Here is a 19,875-nt window from a genome sequence, read left to right as displayed (position 1 = left end):
TTATTGGAACTTGTCCCCCTTTATTATAATCTATTTTGGGACTGTTCCTGCTCTTATTTACACATACTGGGCCAAAATCTGCTACATGTTTTAGCCATAAGGGACTTCCAAGTAACATGAGTATTTTTAGATTCCTTATTACCTACCTTTGGTGTAATAAAGAAATACTGAGATGTGTTTTCTTTACAAGCAGTATTTACAACCATTTCAAACACTCTTCGTTCATTAATTGGGTCCATTCCCTAAAGAAAGACAGTAATAATGATTAGATTTAAATCTATTACAAGATACAGTGAAACCCAATAAAAGAATAACCAATACCTGATTGATTTCATCAACTACTCGAAATGGACATCTATTAAGCTCCTGAAGTGCCATCAAGTATAACATAGTAGAAACACTTCTTTCACCCCCACTTTGATGATGAGGAGTTAATTCATGCAGTTGAGTACTACTGCGAAATTTAACTCTAATTCGAATTCCATATTTATCATAGTCTTCCTACAAAACATTTAAAAAGTTGATGAAAGGTGAGAGTTTTCTCTGGCAATTTTATACTGTTTTTTGAAAATAAACTGAAGTTCTTTACTCTTATAATTTACTTATTCATGATATCAGTTTTATCTAAATAGATCTTTGGAGACCTCTAGAGCTTGTAGAGAGCAAGTGGTTCTAATATTGTTTCAGTTTATTTATAACATAGTCAATAAAAAGTACCTGCTTTATAGAATGGTTCTGAAGATTAAAGAAGATAAACCTAGAAATGCTTGGCACAGTTTCTGGCACAAAGGAAATATATTATAAATTACAAGTTGTTACAATACATTTCTTCCTTCTAGCAAGCCCAGAATATGTAGATGACAATTCTCTTGGCAGGTCTAATATTTTACTAAAACTTACAGTTACATGATGCTTGCAATCCTTATGTTTCATAATAAACAGATAAAGGAGTAATGCTTTATTAGGCAAAATTTTTAACATTTACAAAATTAGAACTCCCAAATAAGCTCAGTCAACTGGTCTCAACTGTGATCCATACATGACCAATCTTGCTTCATCTATAGCTCCACCCACTCCTCTTTCCCAGTTATTTTGAAGGACATCCTTGTTCATCTCTTCATATAGTTCTTAATGGAAATCTTATTTTACCCACAACTGCAATGCATGAAACGTATATAGTTCAAGAAATCAGTACCAAATTTTTAAAGTATTTTTGTTCGTATGAACTCAAATTCTTGATCAAAAGGAAACCACTGATCCTACTCTATATTTCAGTTATGTTTGCCAATTTGTATATGACTCTTCAAACTTGAGGAGTAGTGATTTCAAAAAGCAATGCATTTGTTCATCACAACTGAATAACCATTACTTAGACTGGATATGGAAAGAGTCTGTAAGGTATTAGTGGCTAATCTCAGATGTCACCAAGAAGAACATCCTCAAAACAACAAGTGACCCTGATGGAATCCTATATACGGTCTCTTCTTTCGTTTGGACATTTTTTTTTTTAATAAGAACAATTTTCAGATATAACTTTAGAGTAAATAAACAATTTAAATATACTTTTAGCATATAATTAAAATTCTTGTCAGGAAACATATCAAATGCAATTTTACCTCATTTTCTGTATGGAGGTCAACTTCACCAGCACACTGCATAGAACTAAAAAAATAGCTAAATTTTTCATTAATTTTTTCTACCAGCTCTTTTAAAGGATTAAGCCACCTTTCTTTTACCTGTAAGTAAAAGCAATGTAAAAATACAAAGTAAAAGAAGTGTTATTACATTGATACAAAACTTTATATAAAAAAATTATATCAATCTAGTCCTGAGAACATACCTTTTTTTCTTAGAAATGTTATCATTTCATTTTGCATTATTCTACATTCCCATATTATTAATGCACATGAGAAAAAGTTGAATAATTACCTGTGAAATGTTTTCTCTATATTTATCCAGTTCAACTTTCTTTATCTTTAGTTCCTCAGTTAATTGCTCTATTTCTTCTTCTCTTTTCGTGTATTCCTCAACAACCTGGCAGAAAAAAAATCTTTAAGAATAATCTACCAAAGGATAAAGGTACAAAAAATTTTGCATCAATTAAAACATTAATTGAAAATGCTACTGTTTGTATGCAGTTAATTTATGTTCTTGCAACATACTAAAAATGTCATTTTTTTATTTTAAAAAAAAAAGACATCTCAGTATTTCAGGTTAGCCCAAGTATTCTTTTTATAAAGAAAAGGAACAGAACACTGTGTTCCTTAGGAAGAATCTATTTAAAATTCTAATAGATTCAGAATCTGGCATTTAAAAGTACATTGTACTAGAGTTCTTGGTAATAATAAGCTAGACAGCAGGAACAGAGTGGGAGGCAAGTACTGGAGGGAACTGTGTGTGTGTGGGGGGTGGGGGCAGTTGTGCTGGTGGTGGCGACTGCCGGAGGCATTAGGGAAAGAAGCATACTGTAGGATTGAGTCCTGTGAAGCAAGATGCTCTTGATCTTTCCTCAGTTAATAAAGCATCAATTTCATCCAAGGTGTTCGGAAGATCTTGGAAAGCCTAAAGAATGAAAAAACTGTCCATTATTATATGTGGTACAGTGAAAACAGTTCAATTCAAATAATTAAAATGAAAATATGCTGTTGAGTGTCTGCTATATGTTGAACAGCATGCTAGCACAACACAGTAAGGAATCAAAGGAATCACAAACGTGGCTTTTTGCTTTCAAAAAGGGGTTTATACTTTAGAAGAAAACAAAATGTATATACTTAATAACATGAGCTAACACCTTAAGGCAATGTATTGATGTTGAGTATTAAAATAAGCAGTACACATCATACTGGTTATGGAATTTGGAGAAAGGAATTATCAGTTCATGCTACAGGAGCTACAAGAAACAGAATTCAGAGGCCTAGAATTCACCTCTGGGCCTTAAAGCAAACAGCTAGGGAAAAGTAAGGCAGAGGAGAGATAGGAGCTTGGAGAAAAAGAAAGAGCACTGCATACCATGGGGGGTGAGGAGTTGTGTCCATTTGGAATGGTGGGTACTTGCTGAATTGGTAGAATGGGTCCAGAATATGTGGGGCATTGAAAGAGAGCAAGAAGTTAGAACTTTATACTGTACTTGTGAAGAACTATAAAAGCATCCTAAGAATCCAATGACTTTGACAGTAGAATTTCACCACAGTACTATCTTCTGAGACTATACAATAGCGACAAATTAGAGCAGTGTGGGGGCAGGCAAGCAGTACAATGTTTTGTCGGCACAACTTGCAAAAGTTTATGTACTACAATGTACAAAATGAATCTTAAAACTCTGACAAAGATCCTAACATGCTACATTAATTCTTAACCTGTCTTTTTTCCCTCTAACCATCTGGAAAGCAGTTCAGCTTCTATAAGCTTTCAGATATTTATAGTTTATTTTGTTGAATCTAACTTGTCCTTTGAGCTTTGAACTCATGTGCCACACACTTATTTCATATCTTCATTTGATTCTAATAGACAAATTTAAGATGGTGAAACAAATCTGCAACTTACCCACCTTCCCCACCAATTTGAGCAAACCTATTCGTCCTTCGATCTTTCCCATCTCAGTAATTGGCAAAATTTAGGGATTCTCTCTCTACCCTTCAATTCAGAACCATTAGTAAGTCATGCTGGTTCTGTCATTACAAGATACCTCAAGTTTGTAAACTGCTCTGTCTTTTGTGCTTCCACTCTAATCCACACCACAAGAGTCTCTTGCCTGGTCCAAAGCAATAATCCCCTAAATGGTCATCTTCCATTCTTGTATCCCTACTTTATTCTCCAGATTGCAGCTGGAGTGCTCTACAAACGGCTGTCCTACCTCTATCGATCTTCTGTTGAAAACTCTCCAGTGGACTTCATCTCAAAGTAAAGCCCAAATTCCTTCTATGGTCTGTAAGGCCCTACAGGATCTGACTTCTGCCCTCCTTGGATAATAAATTTTAGCCTAAGATTCTTTCTATTCTGAAACAAGCCAAACATACTTCTGCCTCAAGAGCTTTGAATGAGCTGTTTTCTCTACCTGGAATGCTTTTCCCTCAAACCTTCACTTGACTGATTTCTTCTGTTCATTCAAGGCTCATCTAAAATAGTATCTTCTCAAAGGAGCCTTCTCTGACACTGGCCTCTTACCTTGTATTATTCTTCTTCTTAGCACCTCCTGCTATTCCCAACATAATCTATTTGCTTTTTGATTTGTTCTCCCCACCCTCCAGACTAGAATATAAATTTCAAGACAGAACAAAGTATGTGTTTTGTTCAATGTGTGATAGAAGGTAATCAAGGCATTACCCCTACCTGTCAGATAAAGCTTCAGGTCAAGGGGCTACCTACTCAGTGTAGAACTGGCAGGAAAGGGCAGTATCTTCTCATTTTACTAACTAAATGATATGTCAGTATATAAAGTACACATAATGAGAAGAAGGAAAGGCTCTTTTCTTTACCAACAGATGTTAGTCATAAAGAATCCACTCCCAAAAAACCCTAAATAAACACCCTGATTTCCAGGAAAACATTTTCATTTTGTCTTTGTTTTTCTATCACCTCTATGTACTGTTTCTTATATATCAATTACTAGTACTACATTTCCAGGAAAAATTATATCCCATCTCCCAAACCTCTCCTAAAAAGGTGCTTGGAGAAAAAAGCTTTTTATTGGATGAATGTTTTGGTAGAAATAATTTTGCAAAATGATACACATATCTGAATAACTTTAGTACTAAGCAATAAGACTAAATGGTGTCCATTTGAATATCATGAAGAAAAAATTTGTTGAGCAAAATTACATGCATACTCAGTTTAAAAATGGCGGCAGGGGGGAACTCTCACTTTTTATGGCAGATCATGTTTTACATGGCCCTGTACAATGCCTAACACACTTTAAGCTTAAAAATACTGTGTTAAATATGTTAACTTATAGCATTATATATTTTTATACTTACTGTCTGATATTCTTGAGGAACAGTCTGCTCTGCACCCAGGTTACATACTTGCCTGGCTCTCTTCATAAGTTCCTTGCATTTCTGCAATAATCTCTGTCTATTTTCATCCAACTCAATGAAATGTTGCTATTTTAAGAAAAAGAAGTATTTTGAAAATTTGTAAGTTACTGTTAAATCAGAGGGTTCTTTTATGAATAAATATCACCACACTATATCACATGTATTACTGAATTTTGATAATAGTAAGCAAATCATCCAAAAACCGTATCTCAAATTATGACTGATTTTATTGCTAAAATTTGAACTTAAACTTCAAAATATATTAGGACATTAATAATAGGGCATTCTTGAATCCCTAACAGCCTTGAAATTTAAACTTAATTGCCTTTTTATGAACGTTTAACCTATGTATAATTATACTCTAGTAAAACAATACATACAATACATAGGCTTCCTATCAGAAAACTCAGCAGAACCTTTCAATGTTTTCCAAGTGCCTTTCATGTAGATCATTTATTCATGGACCCATTCATTCCTTCACCAAATAATTACTGAGAACCTGTTAAATATCAGTATTTTATCATGTATTAAGCATAGAAAGTTGAATAATAAGATGCACAGTCATTTTCATAAAGACACAGCACAGCAACATTATCCTTTGTATTTTTGGAGATTAAATAAAAAAGGAACTAAACTTGTGTAATCTTATTCACATCCATCACACAGTGGGTGTCTGGTCCTTCCTCCCTCCATTCCTTGTCAAATTTGGAGTTCAGACATCAGTGATCTTCACAACGTTTAATATACAAGCTTGCAAATTCTACTTCAATCAGTCAAATAGTAAACAATGGTAGTGGAAATAATACTGTTTACTTGATAAAGGTCCCCCCACCCCGCACCGCGAAATACATATATATCATCTAAATCGACAAAAAAAGTCTTTCCTAAAGTTCAGTTTTTGTGGGAGAGTAGCAAGCAGGTAGGTAAAGAACATTAGATGAAAGCACAGTTTCTAAATTTGATAGTAGGATAAAAAATAAATTTAACAACTTCCAATTTTTATAACATGAATCTTGATGTAAATCCATACATGTTTCATGCCAGGGAGCGCACTAAGCATCTTGATGTATTATTAAACTTACTATCACAATAGCCCTGCAAGTTAGGTATTGTAATATCTGTGGCTGAAAACAACAGGCTTGGAGTGGTCAGGAAACCTGTTCAAAGTTAAAAACTAAGTAACATGTTCATCCATCTGTCTACCTCCATATCTGGATTTATGTGTAGTCAGTTTATTAACTTGTAAAAATATTCCAGATGATAGTGACAAACCTCTGGAAATGTTTAATGCGTTTGGATCCCTTTTCCACTATTTGCCCTCCAGTAATTTGAGGAAGTTATTAAACTCAATGGTGTTTTGTTACCCCTAAGTTCCTTCATGAACACAACTCTACTGAAATTCTGTGTCAATCTTTTTTGTGTGTGCATTTGTTTTTCATGATCAGGGTAAAAGACAAATCCCAAAGTGGGGTGAGGGGAAGAAAAGAAGGAAGGAAATGATCTCCCTTTGTTTCAAATGAAGACCAGTAAGAGAATAGCTAAGAGCAAGCGTGGGTAAGTGACAGAAAACATGAGAAGGAAAAAGAGCAAATGAAAGACAAAATGAACTACTATAGACTTACTCTTCTCTGTATCTCTCACTCGTCATTCTTGACTATTTAAAATGCATAGTTGGTGACTATGATCAGTTAGTAACAAGCACTTACCAAAACACAGTACAAGAAAGAAAAGAGCCCTACAAAAGGGTTGGTAAGACAATTATAACTAAAAAGTATTTAATAACTTTCAGATTAACATATAAAAAAAGAGAAACAATGATATAAAATATTGCCAAGGAAATAGAAAATAAAGTAAAGAAGATCAGTAATGGAAAAACCTGTCAGGGAGTTTGTGTATATGTCCAGGTAAGAAAATCCAGTGTGACAAGTAGCTAATGAGATTATTTCCCTGGAGAGTATAACTAAGAACCTTTCTACTCTCCAGAGTAATCAGCTCAACTCAAAAATATTACTGCTTCTGCCGCTACTAACAATATGGACAGGAGACTCCCCTGTCAGGTTAGGGAAGGCAGCAGGTGTAGAAGTCTTTATTCTGATTATGTATGTATGCTAAACATCCTGCCATTTTTATTTGAAAGATTATTTATGCACAAGTATCTTATATCCTTGTGGCCTGAGTATCTTTGACATACTCAGTTCAGTTCTACTATAAACAATATTGAGATTCTCCCTCATTTCCCTCTCCCAAAGCATCTAACCTGAGGTAGTATCCTTTTATTTCCTAATAGTACCTACAGGACAGTCAGCAAATATATTGTTTTACTTACTTGTCTCCCTTCTTCTGTGTTTAAGTGTGGTGCCTTTAGCTACTGTGTCAGCCTTCTGACCACATAACACATGCTTGCTGTCTCCTTAGCCTGCCCAGTAGTTCTAGTTCTCCTCAGTAAGCAACTTTGTTCTGCAAGGCAGTTTCACGTGAGTTGCTAGTTCACAGGACCTGAATCACCCCAGCACCACCTGAGCTTTCTGCAATCTAAAAGTCACCTTCCAGTTTCAGCTGCTCTGAAATTGGCCTGCTGAGCTTTCTACACCACATGGGGCCTCTTTTCTTAAAAGATGAGAACCTGCTGGTGACTTAGTTTTCGGGTTCTTTGAGCCTTCCCTCTGTTTCTTACCACATACTTTCTAATACCACACTAGTCTTACTGCTGCTGCTGATTATCTCACCTACCTATATTCTGGGGTTCACGGCTGTCGTAAAACACGGAACTTGACTGACTGTCCCTGGTTCTTGGGAGGAAGACTAGAATCCTAGGAAGTTTCTGAGTGACAGAGTGTCTGAGTTTATGCTAAGGAGTGACTCAGGATGGGGGAAGTCAATGCCAGAAAGACAAATCATGTGACTAAAGGGTTGGGGTTTTGAGTCTGATTATTATCCCCACCCAGTCTCTTACACTGCAGAGAGAAGGGCTAGAGACCGAGTTTAACCATATGGCCAGTGATCCAATCAGTCATGCCTAGGTAATGCAACCCGGTAAAAATTCTAAACACTGATGTGCTAGGAGAGCAACAAATTATTTCACCAGAAAAGGGCACAGAAACTGTGTGCAGGACCCTCCCCGCCCTATAAGCCTTTTGACCAGTAGGGATTTGTATTGTTTATATAATAAAACTGTAATTGTTGAGAACAGCCTTTTCTTCAGTTCTGTGAGCCATTCCAGTAAATTAATGAACTTGAGGGAGCCATGAGAACCCTTGAATCAGTCACCAGTTGGTCAGAAGTGCAGGTGGCATCTGAAGGGCAGTTTTATTAAGGACTAAGCCCTTAACCTAGCCTCATGCTAATCCTGGGCGATGAATGTGAGAATATTCTGCAGTACACCTACAGGGACAACTTTAAGCTGAGTCTGTTGTATACACTGTCTGCGGGCTTGCTGTTACGTCATCATAGTATCCCAGTTGCTCTTCTATTTTGGGGAAAGGATTTGAAAGACTCAAAAACTATGTCACTCTTACGACCTCATTTTGTTGCTTGTTCTTCTTTGGAATTTATGTTAACTTAGTACATCACCCCCTGTCCTCCCCCATTTCAATATTTATCATTAACAGAAGATTAAATCACCGGGATCACACACTAAGGCCATTCTTAGTGTTGACTAGAACTCATCTGTAGTTTAGGGGACACAAACTGCAATAAAAGCTACTAGTTGCTTCTTGGCAATAGTACTAACTATAATTTGTATCAGCTAAGAAAGCAGACATGGTAAGATTTTGGTTTTCAAATGACTAAATCAGGTACTCTTGTTGTTATTTAATTGGGGGAGGGTGGTAATAATCAAAAATGTACACAAAGGGTTTCAAATATTACTTCTTAATCAGCAGAATACATGAAATCTGTAAACAGCATACCCAAAACTGCACACTGCAAGGCATGATATATACATACACGTGTATATATAGTTTTCAAACTGAAGTCCTGAAATAAAAAATAAAAGCAATAATTTTACCTCTGTGATACGTAGCTGTGATGATGTTGCTATATAATCTGATTCCAATTTGTTCTTCTCAGAGATCACTGTAGTATTTTGAAGAATTAAATCTACTTTTTGTATATGTAAAGCAGTACAATTCTAGGAATAAAAACCTCTATGAGTTTTATTTTACAACAATATAGTTTCTTAACATTTTTCTAATGCGATTGATACTTCTCTCCAATCTTAAATAGTTCTCCTTTGAGTCATTTTGAATAAACCAATTTAGCTTAATGAGCACTTTTAATCAATTTACTGATCTGTAAATAGAAATGTCAAACAGAGAAAGTTGAAATTACCTATAAAAATCTCTTGCTAAGATTTTACTATCGACTTGCAACGACAAAAAATGACTAAAATGAAAATGTCTTATTTACCTTTATCAAGTTTGTTAATTCAGTAACAAGTTTTGCTTTTTGAACATTTATTTCTTTGATTTTGGTACTTGCTTTTCGTTCTTCCTCTTCAAGATTGCAAGTATCCTGTTCCATCAGCTTTAAACTGTATGAAAAGCATAATGATGTAGAAATCAGAGAAAACACAAGGATTGAGCCCAAATTCTCAGGTTTCTTGCTGCTTTATGGTCTATGTAGCAATACTATTCAGATGTTAACTGATAGCTTCCTGATTAAACATTTTATGCAATCACTCAGGATCAAAAACTATTTTTTGAGATGTATCAAGTGCCATAGGATCTAGAGTCAGAAACTTGGGTTTAAAATTCCTCTTTGCCACCAATGAGCAGTATAACTGAACAAGCTACTCTTCTAAGCTTTGATTTCCTCATCTATAAACTGTAAGTAATAACAGTACTTCTGCAGGGCTTTGGTGAAGACTAAAAGAAGGCAAATTATGCAACACAGTATAGTGTCTGGTCCATAAGTGATAAGCACTGTTTATAAAAACAGTCCCTTCCCTTAAGGAGCTTAACTGTGGCAATCTAATAGGTAAAATAATAATGATGAAAAGACAATACAACAATTCTAAAAGTTAATACTTTGCTTTTTAATATGGAGACACTAAGGCTGTAGAAGTTTACTTAAGTTACCTAACATTACATATACTAAGCTGTAAGGTGTGTTTGACATCAAGGGCCAAGTTCTTTCCACTACAGGGAAAAATCAAAGATGGAAGCAATGAAAACAAGAATAAACAAGTTCAGTGGATATTGTAGAGAGTGGACTGAATGGTGAGTGAAGAGTGCGTCGGGGCAGAGAGGGAGGAAATTAGAACGTGTGGAGTGCAAGAAGATTTTGAAAAACGTGAAGGACGACCTAAAGGAAAGCAGTATTTAAATTTCATACAGCAAAGGTAGGAAGCCACCACAGATATCTTAAAGGGGGCAGGAACATGAAAAGATGATAAACTTGATGACAGTATTCTGTATGCCCTGAATGGAGGAGATGAGTCATGGAGAGACCACCAACCATGTCACCACTGCAGTATTCCAGAGTAACTGTAGATATGAGACAGCCAGGATGACAATGGATATGAAAGGATATTTCACTACAAAATTCAACATTACCAGGAAAAAGTTTAGTTTCAGACAATGAGTTCAATACAGCAGTCCAACAGTAAAAGGTTGACTTGTGGATGACTGAAGATAAAAGTGAAGGGTTTATATAGAAAAGAATTCTAAGCAGTTAAGACTCAGCAGATATGTCTTCTTTTAAGCAACCAAGGTATATACGCTACTGACTTTTAAAAGTTAACAGGCAATTTGCTTTATAAAAAAAAACCAATTTTTTAAAAAGCATTTAAAATATTCAACTTATGTGTTTAGAAACACTATTAAATCAAGGTAAATTTATACTGTACTCAAGGCAATGAGCTGTCATTTATTATGTCTTTAATACCTATATCTTTGTTCTTTTATGCTTCTTTCCTATAGAATAATCACCAAAAAAGGTCTGCATTGTGTCCTGAAATGGGCATGGAGAAACTGTGAAACTGGAACTCACTTTCCTCCCCTCCTTGACTGAACACCCTAACAGCTTTTATCTGATCTTAGATATGTAAGTTTCTACAAAACATCTAAGTTCAAAATAAAACTTACAATCAGTTCTGAGAACAATTGCCTGGGATTTCACAGTAAGCTAGCATAATGTAACAAAGTCATTCATGGGTAAAAGATGCACTTATGGTAACGTAAGAGTATATTCCTTCACTAATGATTTCAGATTCCATGTTGCAGTTAAACGTTAACAAACCACACTTTGGCAAGTTTTGATGTGACATTAAAGAATACATATGCTGACAAGTCTATTAAAGCAGTCTTCCCTTTTCCAGTTACATATATATGTGGGGCCAGGTTTTCTTCATATACTTCTCACAACCAAGTGAATGCAGAAGCACTTATGAAAAAACAACTAACTTCATCTAAAGAGATTTACAAATGTAAAAATAATGTCCCTCTTCTTGCTAAATGCATTTTGTTTGGAAAATTGTTTCTCATAAATATTTTTTGTTAACATATAATGAACTTATCATTTTAATGTACTATTTAATTTCTAATTTGGTAAATATCAATAGATATAATCCATATAAACAAAACTTCCTCAAGGTCCTCAATAATTTTTAAGAATAAAATGGGTTCCAGGGATGAAAACAGCTGATCAAGGAACAGAAAAATTCTTAACACTTAAGACTCCCCCTGCTTTGTCCTGTGTTTTGGGTAGAAGGGTTTGAGTTTGAGAGAGAAACTCTACACAGCATGCTGGTGGGAACTGTGTGGTCATGACAAGGTACATATAACTAATAATATCCTTATAGTACATTTGTGTCGCCCTCCCAACCCCCCAGCCCAGAATGGGCTGAAAGTTACCTTCCTAGTTTGGAACTAATTTTTTGTTCCAGTTGTCTTTTCTTGGTTTTCCTTTCAAGAAGCTCCTTCTTCTTTTGTCTAAGTTCATTATCTTTGTGTTCCAGATGCTTGTTTGTCTCATGTAAGGCAAACAATCCTGATTCTACTGCTTGCAATTTTCTATTAATTTCCTATGGAATATGCAACATTGTTAGTATATTTTAAAGACTAAAGTATTATAAACTGAGTTAATATTCTTTTTAAATACTCAAATCAAAATAACGAATCTTTAACTTCAATAGAAGACGTAACACTGTAATTCTCTGACATGAATCACACCAATGTTTTCTTAAGTCAATCTCCCAAGACAACAGAAATAAAAGCAAAAAAACTACAAATGGACTTAATCAAACTTATAAGTTTTACACAGTAAAGGAAACCATAAACAAAAAGACAACCTATGGACTGGGAAAAAATATTTGCAAAGGATATGATGGACAAGGACTTAATTTCCAAAATATACAAAACAGCTCAGTAACATAAATGCAAACAATCCAAACACTAAATGAGCAGAAGACTTAAACAGATATTTCTCCAAAGAAGAGAAACAAATGGCCAATAGGCACATGAAAAGATGCTCCACATTGCTAATACTATTAGAGAAATGCAAATCGAAACCACAACAGAGTACCACCTCATACCACTCAGAATGGCCATCATTTTAAAAAGTAAACAATAAATGCTGGAGAGGGTGTACAGAAAAGAGAACTCTCCTACACTGTTGGTGAGAATGTAAATTGGTTCGGCCATCATGGAAAATAGTATGGAGGTTCCTCAAAAAACTAAAAATAGTTAACATATGGTCCAGCAATCCCACTCCTGGGCATATATCCAGACAAAACTATAATTTGAAAAGATACATGTACCCCAATGTTCACAGCAGCACTATTTACAACAGCCAAGACATGGATACAATCTAAATGCCCATCAACAGGTGAATGGATAAAGAACAGTACATTCAGTGTACCTTTGGTATATTCAATGAATGGTATATTCAATGAAATAATACTTAGCCATAAAAGAATGAAGTAATGCTATCTACAACAATACACTAGGTTAAGTAAGTCAGAAAAACAAATACCATATCACTTATATGTACAATCTAAAATGTGACACAAATTTCTTAATAAAACAGACTTGGATGCAGAGAATAGATCTGTAGTTGCCAAGGGGAAGGGTGAGGTGGGGTCGGATGGATTAGGGTTTGGGATTAACAGATGCAAACTATTATATACAGAATAGATATACAACAAGGTCATACTGTATAGCACAGGGAACTATATTCAATATCCTGAACCAAACCACAATGAAAAAGAACATAACTGACTCAGTTTGCTGTATACCAGAAACTAACACAACACTGCAGATCAACTGTAAAATAAAAAATGACCAACCTTCAGCTGTTCTTCTAAGTGTCGTCTTTGCTCTAGATCCACGGTGACTGTGAGAAACTGAGCTACTTTTAGGGATGTGTTACTTGAAATGACTTTGTTTGAATAAAAAGAAGTTTTCACCACATACTTTTCTTCTGCTGTATAAATTTGTTTTAATCGGGTTTCCTGTATTACCTATAATGTAAAATAAACATTTAGCAGACATTTAAGAATTACCGGATGGGGCTTCCCCAGTGGCTCAGATGTAAAGAATCTGCTTGCAGTGCGGGAGACCTGGGTTTGATCCCTGGGCTGGGAAGATCTCCTGGAGGAGGGCATGGCAACCCACTCCAGTATTGCCTGGAGAATCCCCATGAGAAGCCTAGTGAGTTACAGTATGTGGAGTCGCAAAGAGTCAGACATGACTGAGGGACTAAGCACAAGAATAATTATAACATTTAAAAAAAAGGACTAAAGAATTAAAAATACTGATCAAGTGAAATATAGATCAAAATATATTAGATTTATTTTCATTCTTTAAATGTAACCCAACATCTCTAAAAAGGTGAGTGATAAATTTCAGGTTATTATTTTGGAAAACAACATTAAGGAAGAGAACTGGGAGAAAACCGAAACAACTACCAAAGTTGGCTATACTTCTACTTCACTATACAATCTCTCCCAAGTAGGTGTACTTTTGGGGAGTCAGTTGCCCCAGAAGAATGAAGTCTGTTATCTCAACTAATACATGTACTCTCCCTTCCCCTTAGTTATATTGTTCAAAGATACATAATCTTATATTTAATTCCTATATATTTGGGGAATACTTAATGCACATACTTTTTCAAGGATTTCAAAGACTTCTTTTTGCATTTTTGGGGAGACTTGTTCTCTCAAGAATTTATTAAGGAGTTTCATAAACTAAGCACATTCTAAACACCACAACATTGTTGGATCTGTTTCTGCATAAAGAATAGGCTGCTGTAATGTATTTTTTTCCAGTCTCTAAAGGTTTATTACCAGTATTCTTGTGGCTTGTTTCTCTGCAGAAGTTTACAGTCTAAGTGATGAGATATGACATATTTAAGTATACTTAGCTTAACAGGGTATAAACTGGCATCCACAAATGCTCAGTAATTTGAAATGAAAGGAGAGCCCACATGACGTTAGCCTACCCACCACGTGTCATGAAAATAATCATTTACAGAGTCTAAAATGTCAGAATTTGATAATAAAGCAAAACTTACACTAAAGAATGTTATTTTTTTCTAAGGGAGAAAATATGACCACTGTTGTCAGGAGGTAGACATGAAAGGTTTAGATAGTAAATTTCCTCAGTGCAGGTTTGTGTTTTCTGAAAGATGGCCAAGACTATGTTAAGGGCTTTACTAGGTGTCTGACTTTGCTTTTCTATGTACCATGTTCTTTTTTCTAGTAGAGACAGTAGAGTTAAAGCTCTCTAGGTGACCAAAACAGAATGTTAAAAAGTAAAGCACATAAAAATATTTCAACTTGAAGAACTGTTCAAAAAGTGAAAGGATTTTCCAAGTGCATTACTATCCCTTTTTGCACCAGAGTAAAGCTATGAAAGCCCTTAGCAAATTTTCTAGTCTTTCTGCAATAGTAAAGAATGCCTACTATCCTAACCTTAAGAGGTAGCACCCTACCTACCCCTGAAGTTATGACAGAAATTGGAAGATCTGTGCATATTGTCTTCTTTTTTTAAACTCCATCAATGAATATTAAAGAGAGGTACACACACGGAGAGTTCTATTTTTTTGGTTTCCCCAAAGGATCACCATAATATGATATGCAACTTAATAATTTGCTTATCTTCACAAAATGGGTTAGTAATGAGGCCCCATTTCTATCTTCTGTTAATGAGGTATACAAAAGCACCAGACTACAAATGAATATCCTAGGATACTTGTAGGCTGGCTGTTAAAACACATTCTCTAATAAACTCAGTATTATAAATAGCAGTTAGGTCTGTAAATGCATACCAACAGCATTAACATGGTAACTTAGTATTATGGAAAAATCTGTTCTAGAAAGACTTCTTCGCTGTTTCTGCCTATGATGAAAGCACTGAAGGTGGTTTGGAGTCTTGGAGACTACTGGTAAGGAGAAGAAAACTCGACGCAGCATCAGCAGAACACAGGAACCTACGAGTTCATGGGGCTCTGTCGGATAAGAAAGGAGATCCTCCTAAGAGTGGCCATTCGCTTAAGAGATAACCTTACGTGGAACTTTAAGGGGAGGGCTTACCAGAACAGTTCTATATCCTAGCCTACCATCCTAAAGTATAATCTGTCTGAAAAATAATCTAGAATACAAGAATTTAAATGAATAAACCATTAATGTTTGAACAAATGTTTGTTAAGCAAAGCAGAATTCAGTAAGAGACTCAGGTGTCTCTTTTCAGGCTTTAATTTAGTTACCCTACAAGTATTAAGTATTTATTTAGGTAACTCCACATCCTTACTGTCATAAAGTATTAGTCAGTGTTCATTGTCCTATGTAATATTAGAAACGTAAAATATCAAGGTAATTCCTGTTTAGTTAAAAACAATGACACGTTTCTTTAAATTTCTCACAAGTTTTCCTTGCCGTTAAGAAGTTTTAACATTTTTGGTACTGATTGATTCACTGTTTTCTTACCCGTTCAATTTTTTCTCTGGTTCTTTCAGTTCCTACAGGAACTTCATGAATGTGATACTGGCAGCAAAGATAACTCATGACAGGGTCAGGGGCATCAAACAACTCTCGCAAATAAGAGAAAAATCCATATTGTCTGAAACGAAAAGCACCTTTTAGGATTTTCTTCTTAAAACAGCATTAAAAAAAAAAAAATCTCATAGTTGACAAGTGAATAAACAATAAATAAAATATAAATGAATGATGGTACAGGAAGTTAGTCACGGAAGTGATTTTATTTCCTGATCAGAAAAGTTTAATATTTATAATTACCAACTATTAATCTCTTCTTTTGTGGTTTTTACCATTGCTTTTATACAGAGTTAAGACTTTATTTACTTGTAGTAGTTTTATAATTGTAGGATTTCCATTTGATCCTTCTGGAAATTACTTTTACATTATGAAGTGATTTATCCTATTTCCCCAATAACTAACCAACTATTTCAGGAGCTCACTAAATAGTCCAATATTATTGCAATGATTCGAAAAATCACTATCGTATACTAAGAATGCCACAGTCTGTTCCTGGGCCTAGATTTTGCCTTTTTAGACTTAAGAAGAGATCCTAAAAGAGAATAATACAGCCTATAACAAATAAATTTGTGTGACAAAGAGATAATTTAAATATATTTAAGAGATAAATGATGATTCAATACTCAAAAAACAGCTTAGTTCTAATACTATTTTCAAGACTTACTTCAGGTCATTCAAAGATCTTGAAGGCGCTTTGTCTGCATATGAATTCTTAGGAGCAATAACAGCATTTACTCTTAATTTTTTATTGTCACGAACCTTAATATAAGGAAAATAAAATACTACTTTAATTACCATATACTTTCAATGAAGATTTTTAAAATTATGATATTATTCTTACTGGTATTCATGGGACGATCAAAAAATTGAACAATGACTAGATATTTAACGGTACTCATAAAAAAAACTTTTTAGTGTGATGATATTAACAGCTATGTGTTTTCACAGAAAGTACATTTCTTTTATTATTTTCACTGATAAAGTCTATCAAACAGATAAGGAAACAGTAACACCAAGACTCCTTTTCAGAACACAGAAGGACGGGACACTTCCCAAGTCATTTTATGATTCCAGTATAATCGTAACAAAAACATTACAATATCCCTCCTGAACACATATACAAAAATCCTTAACAAAGTATTAGTAAACAGAACCTAGCAATATATAAACACTACACACGACCCAGTCAAGTTTACCCCAGGAATGTGAGATTGGTTGACTTGGAATGCTACATGAGTCTAACTTACTGTATTGTCAGAATAAAGTACAAAAGCCGTAAGATTATCTCAGAATTTTCAGCTAACTAGGAACAGAAGGAAACTTCCTCAATGTGATAAAGGGCATCTATGATAAGCATAGAGCATAGTACTTAATTGTGGATTATTAAGTGCTTCCCCCCTAGGCTTGGGAACAAGTAGAGATATCAAAGCTCAGCACTTTTTTTCAGCATTGTCCTAGAAGAGCTAGACAATGTAGTGAAGCGCAATAAAGAGGTAAAAGATGGAAAAAGAACAAGTAAAAAGATCTGTCAACTGTTCTTCTGTTTGTAATTATGTATGTGGAGAGACTTTAAAAATATTCTGTTGTTCATGGAACTACCTAATAGGTTTAAGAACCATTAATGATTCTAACTGTTCTTTCTGTATTTATTAGTTGGTAATCTACTATATGAGGAAGGGCCTTTTCTTCATTTATCTGGACTTCACTGGTAGTTCATATGGCAAAGAATCTGCCTGCAATTCAGAAGACCTAGGTTCGATCTCTGGGTCAGGAAGATCCCCTGGAGAAAGGAATGGCAACCCACTCCAGTATCCTTACCTGGAGAATTCCGTGGACAGACCATGGCATTGCAAAGAGTCACCCACGACTGAGCCACTGACACTATATAGGTCATGACTGGTGGGGCTATGTTTCCTCCCTGTATTGCGGCCTGAGGCCAAACTATGGTAGGGGTAATGGCAGTTAATGGCAACCTCCTTCAAAAGGACTTATGCCAGCATGCCCTGCCTCCCAGGACTGTTGCAGTCAGAGCCCCCAGCCCGGCAGTAGGCCACCATTGACCCATGTAAGTCTGCCTCAGTCTCTTGTGGCGTCACCACTCCTTTTTCCTGGGTCCTGGTATGCACAAGATTTTGCTTGTCCTCCAAGTGTCTCTGTTTCCCAGTCCTATGGAAGTCTGTAATCAAATCCCACTGTCCTTCAAAGTCAAATTCCCTGGGGATTCTCAGTCCCTCTTTGCTGGATCCCCAGGTTGGGAAGTCTGTTGTGGGCCCTAGAACTTTTGCAGCAGTGACTCAGAACTTCTTTGGAATAGTTGTTCTCCAGTTTGGAGAAGAGGAGAGAAATAGCTTCAGAAGGAATGAAGAAGCTGAGCCAACGTGGAAACAATACCCAGTTGTGGATGTGTCTGGTGGTGAAAGCAAAGTCCACTGCTCTAAAGAACAGTATAACATAGAAACCTGGAATGTTAGTTCCATGAATCAAGGTAAATTGGAAGTGGTCAAATAGAAGATGGCAAGAATGAACATCGACATTTTAGAAATCTAAACTAAAACGGACAGGAATGGGCAAATTTAATTCAGATGACCATTATATCTACTACTGTGAGCAAGAATCCCTTAGAAAGAACGGAGTGGCCCTCACAGTCAAAAAAAGGAGACTGAAATGCAGTACTTGGGTGCAGTCTCAAAAATGACAAAATGATCTGTTTTTCTGCAAGGCAAACCATGCAATACCACAGTAACGCCAAGTCTATGCCCCAACCACTAATGCCGAAGAAGCCTAAGTTGAAGATCTACAAGACCTTCTAGAACTAACACCAAAGGAAAAAAAAAAAGAAGATGACCTTTTCATCATAGGGGACTGGAATGCAAAAGTAGGAAGTTGAGAGATACCTGGAGTAACAGGCAAGTTTGGTCCTGGAGTACAAAATGAAGCAGGGCAAAAGCTAACAGTTTTACCAAGAGAACACACTGGTCATAGCAAACACCCTCTTCCAACAACACAAGAGAAGACCCTATACATGGACATCACCAGATGGTCAATATAGAAATCAGACTGTTTATATTCTTTGTGGCTGAAGATGGAGAAGCTCTATATCATCAGCAAAAACAAAACAAGGAGCTAACTGTGGGTCACATCATGAACTCCTTATTGCAAAATTCAGACTTAAACTGAAGAACATAGGGAAATCACTAGGCTACTCAGAACCTGAAGAACTATAGATGGAGGTTCGTCACACTGTACAGAGGTGGTGACCAAAACCATCCCCAAGAAAAAGAAATGCAAGAAGGCAAATGGTTGTCTGAGGAGGCCTTACAAACAGCTGAGTAAAGAAGAGAAGTGAAAGGCAAAGGAGAAAGGGAAAGATATACCCATCTGAATGCAGAGTTCCAAAGAAGAGTAGAGAGAGATAAGAAAGCCTTTTAAATGAACAATGCAAAGAAACAGAGGAAAACAATAGAATGGGGAAGATTAGAGATCTCTTCAAGAAAATCAGAGATACCAAGGGAACATTTCATGCAAAGATGGGCTCAATAAAGGACAGAAACAGTATAGACCTAATAGAAGCAGAAGATATTAAGAAGAGGTGGCAAGAACACGGGCTTCCCTTGTGGTTCAGCTGGTAAAGAATCTACTTGCAATGCGGGTAACCTGGGAAGATCCCTTGGAGAAGGGAATGGCTACTCGCTCCAGTATTCTGGATTGGAGAATTCCATGGACTCTATAGTCCATGAGGTTGCAGAGTCAGACATACAGACAACAGTACAAACAAAAACTGTACAAAAGAGATCTTCATGACCCAGATAACCACGATGGTGTGATCATTCACCTAGAGCTAGACAT

General features: G+C 35.8%; 2 protein-coding genes across 3 annotated transcripts in view; one reads left to right on the top strand and one right to left on the bottom strand.

Annotated features, from left to right (window-relative positions):
• The window catches only part of KLF9 (KLF transcription factor 9), a 101,210-nt gene extending 90,132 nt beyond the window's left edge, over positions 1 to 11,078 (top strand). The window contains exons 7-8 of one of the 2 annotated variants that reach the window (XR_008199807.1): positions 2,042 to 2,079; positions 3,818 to 4,002. The gene's annotated coding sequence lies outside the window, so the exon portion shown is untranslated. Of the gene's footprint in view, positions 1 to 2,041; positions 2,080 to 3,817; positions 4,003 to 10,954 lie in introns of those variants that run through there. The other variant, XR_008199808.1, reaches the window with a different exon arrangement.
• The window catches only part of SMC5 (structural maintenance of chromosomes 5), a 102,498-nt gene that overhangs the window by 1,352 nt on the left and 81,271 nt on the right, over positions 1 to 19,875 (bottom strand). Inside the window, exons 12-24 of the mRNA XM_052644501.1 lie at positions 16,694 to 16,788; positions 15,961 to 16,093; positions 13,321 to 13,494; positions 11,888 to 12,057; positions 9,441 to 9,564; positions 9,040 to 9,162; positions 4,974 to 5,099; positions 3,010 to 3,054; positions 2,467 to 2,562; positions 1,930 to 2,034; positions 1,617 to 1,736; positions 322 to 501; positions 147 to 242 (exon numbers count right to left, since the gene is read on the bottom strand). Coding sequence (XP_052500461.1) covers positions 147 to 242; positions 322 to 501; positions 1,617 to 1,736; positions 1,930 to 2,034; positions 2,467 to 2,562; positions 3,010 to 3,054; positions 4,974 to 5,099; positions 9,040 to 9,162; positions 9,441 to 9,564; positions 11,888 to 12,057; positions 13,321 to 13,494; positions 15,961 to 16,093; positions 16,694 to 16,788 — 1,587 coding nt within the window. The remainder of the gene's footprint in view (positions 1 to 146; positions 243 to 321; positions 502 to 1,616; positions 1,737 to 1,929; positions 2,035 to 2,466; positions 2,563 to 3,009; positions 3,055 to 4,973; positions 5,100 to 9,039; positions 9,163 to 9,440; positions 9,565 to 11,887; positions 12,058 to 13,320; positions 13,495 to 15,960; positions 16,094 to 16,693; positions 16,789 to 19,875) is intronic.

The sequence above is a fragment of the Budorcas taxicolor genome, chromosome 8 (genome assembly GCF_023091745.1).
Source record: "Budorcas taxicolor isolate Tak-1 chromosome 8, Takin1.1, whole genome shotgun sequence".
Classification (NCBI taxonomy): Eukaryota; Metazoa; Chordata; class Mammalia; order Artiodactyla; family Bovidae; genus Budorcas; species Budorcas taxicolor.
The sequence above is the reverse complement of the archived record's forward strand: the minus strand, read 5'-3'. Positions and strand labels throughout refer to the sequence as shown.